General features: G+C 44.3%; 1 protein-coding gene across 1 annotated transcript; it reads right to left on the bottom strand.

Moving 5' to 3' along the window:
* Nucleotides 1-418: 418 nt before the first annotated feature.
* Nucleotides 419-5,527, bottom strand: LOC111238394 (protein TsetseEP-like). The gene is made up of 2 exons (XM_022767871.1): nt 5,377-5,527; nt 419-2,830 (listed from the first exon to the last, which is right to left on the bottom strand). Exon 2 carries the CDS (start codon nt 2,820-2,822, stop codon nt 1,020-1,022), a length of 1,803 nt encoding a protein of 600 aa, XP_022623592.1. The 5' UTR covers nt 2,823-2,830; nt 5,377-5,527; the 3' UTR covers nt 419-1,019.
* Between the last annotated feature and the right edge of the window lie 418 nt (nt 5,528-5,945).

Below are 5,945 nucleotides of genomic sequence, written 5' to 3' on the forward strand. Positions count from 1 at the left end.
GGCTGCATACAGAAGCCAGCCATGTTCCACCTACCAAAAGCATTTGTAATCTGGCCAGTGACCCAAAGGACATTGCTCTTTGTAGATGTGAATAATCAGCCAAACTCTGACCCACTAAAGCTAATATGAGCAGTCTGTGACAGTGGATGTCAACATGTGGTTTGAAATTAACAGGACCTTGAAGTTCTAACATTGCTCTGGCTTCTCTTGCAACTATATAATAGCAAAACTATAAGTATTTTGTGGACTTTATGATTTGAAAATCAGCTAAGATTCACTGACTGGTTCATTAATCAGAAAGTCTGATGCAAAACTTAGCGCAAAGTACAATAAGTCTTATAGTAAACCTGTGCCTCAGATAATTGTGACACACTTGGTGCTGAGAGAATGCATGAAAAGAAAAGAAGATAACTGTATAGGCTATAACAATCTGTTTTTATTCTCTATTCCGAACAATCAATTCATTTAAAATTAACAGTCCTCACAGGTTCCATTATTATAAAAGGCCAAAACATTTCAGTCACGTCTCTGCTTATAGTAATAGAAAGGATATATGAAATTCTAAATCAGATAATATACTAATGATGAATGCTGTTCCAATAAACCACTTTGTAATATTCATTGGGGTCACACACAAAGACAGATTTATTAATTTCATTCATTAATATCATATTTACTGTCCAGTATTTTTTGCTCTGCTGTCATGTTTGTCTGTCTGTCTGCACCCAACAGATTTTAAACTCAAGTCTCCCTTTGCACTTCCATCTCACTTGCTATCTTGCTCTCTCTCTCTGCCTATCTCTCTCTGTCTCTTTCTCTCCTTCATTCTATCCTCAAGTGGTTGCATTTCATTTTTGGTTACTCAAAAGAAAACATCCTTTTGCCTGAGTTACCACAAGAGACATTGCAGTGGTTACAGCATTTCAGAAAGCCTAGCTGTGTTTGTGATACCTTGATGGCTTTCTCGCACCATCTGAGGATTAAACTGACTTCACGTTGATTTGAAAGATGGCTTCTTTTCAGACCGCCTGGGTGACCTCGGTGCCGAGACCTTCAACCACGTCGGAGACTGCATCGGGAACTTCCTGGGCATCCCCACTCAGGTTCACATCCTTTTTCAGTTCAAAGTCACTCTGCTCCTTGATAGGCGTCTCCTCTGGCATTTCACTACCGTTAACACATTCCTCTGTGTGTGTGGCAGTAGGATCTGTGCACTCTCCATTCACAGCTGGAAGTGCATCTACTTCCGCCACATCCTTTGTGCGAGAATCGCACTCTAAATCTCCATTCTCCATCTCGCTTTTGACCTCGGGCCCTTGGCAAGGCACCTCTTCCGCAGTGGCCTCAGCTTCCACTTCAGACTCAGCAGTAATTTCGCTGGCAGATACAGACTCTGAGATGACAATCTCAGGGACGGGTTCTGGTGCTTCTGGCTCAGCTGCCGTCTCAGTGCTGGAGGCTTCGGTTGCAACAGATTCGTCCTGTTCACGTTGATGTTCACTGGGGACCTCCTCTGTTGCAGTCTCCAAGACCTCAGGTGCTTCTGCTTCCACAGTCTCAGGTTCAGGAATGTCAGATGTGGCTATGACTGGTTCTGGCTCAACTTCTTCTACTTGTTCCTCTGCTGCTGGTTCCCCTGCATCAGCCTCTTGTTTTGGCTCTGGCTCTTGTACTTTCTCTGGTTCTGGCTCTGGTGATTGTTCTAGCACTGGCACTGGGGTTTGCACTGGTTCAGGTTCTGGCTCAGATGCTTCCACTGACTCTGGCTCTGGTTTCTGCTCTACCTCTGGCTCTGGTTCTGGCTCGAGGGTTTGCTCTGGTTCTGGGGCTTTCTCCAACACTGCTTGTACAGCTGGTTCAGCCACTGGCTCAGGTTCAGGGATAGCAGCAGGGACCACTGTCTCCACGACAGTTGCTTCAGGCTCAGTAACAGTCTCTGGGATGGGCTCTGGTTCTTGGTCCTCAGGTGCTTCCTTTGTGATGACTGGAACAACCTCTGGTTCTGGTACAGATTCCCCAGCTGCAGCAGGTTCCGCTACAGGTAGCTCTTCGGGTGCAGCTGTAGGCTCTGGTTCAGCCTCAATTTGCACAGGTTCTTCTGATGCTGGAGCAGAGAGTTCCTCTGCTGCTGCTGCTTTAGCCTCTGGGAGCTCTACTGGGACTTGCTCCTGTACTACTGGAACAAGCAGCTCCTCTGCTGCTTGAGCTGGTTCCTCTGCTGCTTGAGCTGGTTCCTCTGCTGCTGGAGCAGATTCCTCTGCCACTACAACTGGTTCTTCTACTACCGGAGCTGCTTCCTCTGCTGCTGTGATTGGTTCCTCTGCTGCTGGAGCAGATTCCTTTGCTACTACAACTGGTTCTTCTACAACTGGAGCTGCTTCCTCTGCTGCTGCTGCAGCTGGTTCTTCTACAACTGGAGCTGCTTCCTCTGCTGCTGCTGCAGCTGGTTCTTCTACAACTGGAGCTGCTTCATCTGCTGCTGCAGCTGGTTCTTCTACTACTGGAGCTGCTTCCTCTGCTGCTGCTGCAGTCGGTTCTTTTGCGACTGGAGCTGCTTCGTCTGCTGCTGCAGCTGGTTCTTCTGGAGGTGCAGATTTGGGCTCCTCTGGAGCTTCTACAGCTTTAGTTACTGCTGCCACAGCTGACCCTGCAGCTTCCTTTACCACATTGTCAGCCTCAGCTGTCAACTGAGCCTCTGTGGGTGGGGCTCCATCCTCCACTTTAGCAAACTCCTCTGCACCAGCAGCTGCAGTCTCACCCTTTGTCTCTTTGGGGTCGCTCACATCATATCCCTTCCTCTTCCTGCTCAGTTTGCCTCCCATGATGTCTCCTAAAAACAAATGGGTGAAGGTGTCATTTAATATGAGAAATAAGACACTGTTTATTTTGCCCTGTCTCTTGTATCATCAATGTTTAAAAATGTTTAAACATTGTTCTAGAAAAAAATGCAATATCAAGAAAAAATGCAATATCTCTTTAAGACATAGTCAGACAAACACATTCATTCCTTTCATTCCTGACCAGTGTGTCTGGTCTGTGGGACAAAACCCATGCCACAAGGAAAACATGCACACTCCTCACTAAAAGACCCTAGCTGACCGGCTTCAAACCCAGCAGCAGTGCTAACCACTGAAACACTATCTTAGCCATGTTTGGAGGTGATACTCCTGATTTATAAATGCGCATGTTTACTTTGGGGTTTTTTTTTTTGGAGGGGGGGGGGGACTGAAAATCCCTCAATACTGTCTCATCTAAAAGGGTCCCGTCTTCTGGTTGAAATACAAAGTACAAAACAAGTGCAGCATGGATACGACTTAGATCCTTCAAATGTAAAAGAGTTTTTTTGTCAGAAAGCAGAATGGAGAGAAGTCTATTCTCTGGAAGTGAAGTTCAATTTGGAAACTGCTCTCTGCCAAACACAGTTTGGCTAGAAAACAAATGTAAATGCATGGGAACCTTATTGAGATCAGACTCTCTAACCTTTTAGGAATGTCTGGTAAGGCTTGGTGCCAAATGAACCCACAGCTCTGGGTTGTGCATCTATGATGTAGATGCACAACGATTCCTGTCTCAGTGTGTCAAGCTACAAAATAGGTAGTGTAGTGAGTCCCACAAGACACGTAGAGACGATCCAGAGCCTGAAGTTACATTCACATTGAACATCTAAGTTACAAGGCTGCATCTTCGGTATAGATCGCATATCAGTGCACAATAATTAAACTGACAGATTCTGTGAATGGAGCAAATGTGTACTACAGACATGCAATTGTGTTCATGTCACAGCACTGTTGTTTCTGTGGAGGAAGATTGCCACAGAATCCAACTTCCCCTCAGTGACAGAATAGAGAACTGGAAGTTCAACTTTCCTTCAGTGATTGTTTCAGCTGACCCAGAACATATCGGCCTGTTTGAATATCATGCAAAAGAGAGGCCTTGATTCTGCACAGATAATAGATCATAGCTTGATATTATTTAAATGCCACGCTCTGCTCATTTGAGTAGCCTATTTTGGTTTGACAGATGCTATTCCAATGGAAGCTAGAAATATTACGCAACATGGTTTGTTTTATTTATTCTTTTTTTGTCCAAAATGCCACAAGGAGGGTAGTTACCCTGCGGGGTAGCATGTGGGTGCAGGTACGAACAATCCGGGAACTGTCCATAGTGCTGCAATGGAGCAATCAAGAGAGGATGCGCCACACATCAGGTTGAGATTGGCTGCGTAACCATTACACCGATTTACAGTCTAATATCCGTTTGTTAAAAAAGGAAAAAGTAATCGTGTCTGCTTTTTCAGTAACACCACCCTAATTCTGCCTTTTGATACTTCTAACTAATCATACTATAACTAATTTTTTTTGTGTGGTTGGTTTCTTATTTGGCCATTTTTTTGCCAAACCCCACTTGATGTCTCCGGCCTCTAAATCAGACAAAGCAAAATTTACAATTAGAAGAAAAAACCTCCTATTTTGAGATCTAATCACAGTGGATTTGTACTTACAATTTGTCAAAACATTTTTTAACAAAATACCAAAGTCAAATATACAGTCGACACCAAGCTTTATGCTCGTATTAGAGAGATAAAGGAGACGCGCATAGGTATGGCAGCATGTGCCGGCCGGTAACAAAGGATGGTGATTCCTCACCAGCAGCTTCTCACTGACAAAAGTAATGGATCGGGCTAAGTTACACTGATGCCAAGATGTACTATAGTAGACTATAGGCTACCACACAGACTAATTATCCTGCACTATACACCGGCCATGAACATTTGACTGATAAAAGCTGTAGAGGGGTCTCCATCCCCCATTTCAACCCACCCACCGCTGCCTGTCTCAGCTGCTCTGCCCTTTTTGTTCACGAGCATTTGAAAATGTCGCAGCTATAGTCACCCGGCCACGTGAAAGAAAAAGAAATTCACAGCAATAACGTGTTAATACATTATTCATCTACATAGTGCAACAACTTCATAACTTTGTTTCGCGCTTTCTTTATTCCGGAATGATTTTTAATCGCCTGGTCTGCTTAAAACCCAGCGCTGGTGCTTGGTGAAAGAAGCACAAAGCTACATCCAATTCAACCGCTGAGAAGGAGAAAATAAAGAATCCTGTCTGTATAATGTCATCCTTGAAATGTAGCTATACATTTGCATATTAGGAGAAAGGGAAGGAGAGAGATAGAGAACAATAGGTGAGCTGCAGCTCAAAGGAATCTTTTTTCTTCTTCTTACTCACTCACTCACTTTTCTTTCTTTCTTTCTTTCTTTCTTTCTTTCTTTCTTTCTTTCTTTCTTTCTTTCTTTCTTTCTATCCTGAACGTGTTTCAACTTAAAAAATAATACATTAAAATAAAAAAAATTGCTCTGATGTAACTGACCTGTATTTCTAGAGAGTGATCAGTTGAGCTTCTTCTTCTCCAGGCTCCGGCTGGATGTGATAATGGAGGTAAACCTTAGGAGTGACAGCTGCAGATTCCGCCCCTGCTCTCCGAGGTGCAGTCTGGGACTGTGTTGTAACTGAGGAGTGCCCCTCGCAGTTTTCTAGACATCTGTCGCTATCACAGTCCAGCCTACCTCACTACTGCTCCGTCTGCAATCTATACCCTCCCAATCTTTAACCCCTCCTCTCCCGTACACACCCACCCCAGTGCACATTTCTGTGTTGGATGAATACATCTGGGGGGCTATGGGTGATTATGAACGGACTGGCAATTATTTTCACTTTATTAAATGACCCTTTCTCCTGCAGCTCTTCTTTACCAGGAAAAAGTATTGCTATAGGAAATCACGTCAGAGCCCCCCCACCCCCACCCCCTTACAAGAGTATGACTTTAATATAAATTATGCATAGAGGCGTTTTGTCAGTAAAACGACTTGAGCATCACACACACACACACACACACACACACACACACACAAACACACACACTACTGTCCATAGCAAATT

The sequence above is a fragment of the Seriola dumerili genome, unplaced genomic scaffold (assembly GCF_002260705.1).
Source record: "Seriola dumerili isolate Sdu_G_001 unplaced genomic scaffold, Sdu_1.0 BDQW01001299.1, whole genome shotgun sequence".
Taxonomy (NCBI): Eukaryota; Metazoa; Chordata; class Actinopteri; order Carangiformes; family Carangidae; genus Seriola; species Seriola dumerili.

Coding starts and splice junctions, on each gene's coding strand:
- LOC111238394 (XM_022767871.1), bottom strand. CDS start 2,822: ATGGGAGGCAAACTGAGCAGGAAGAGGAAGGGATATGATGTGAGCGAC.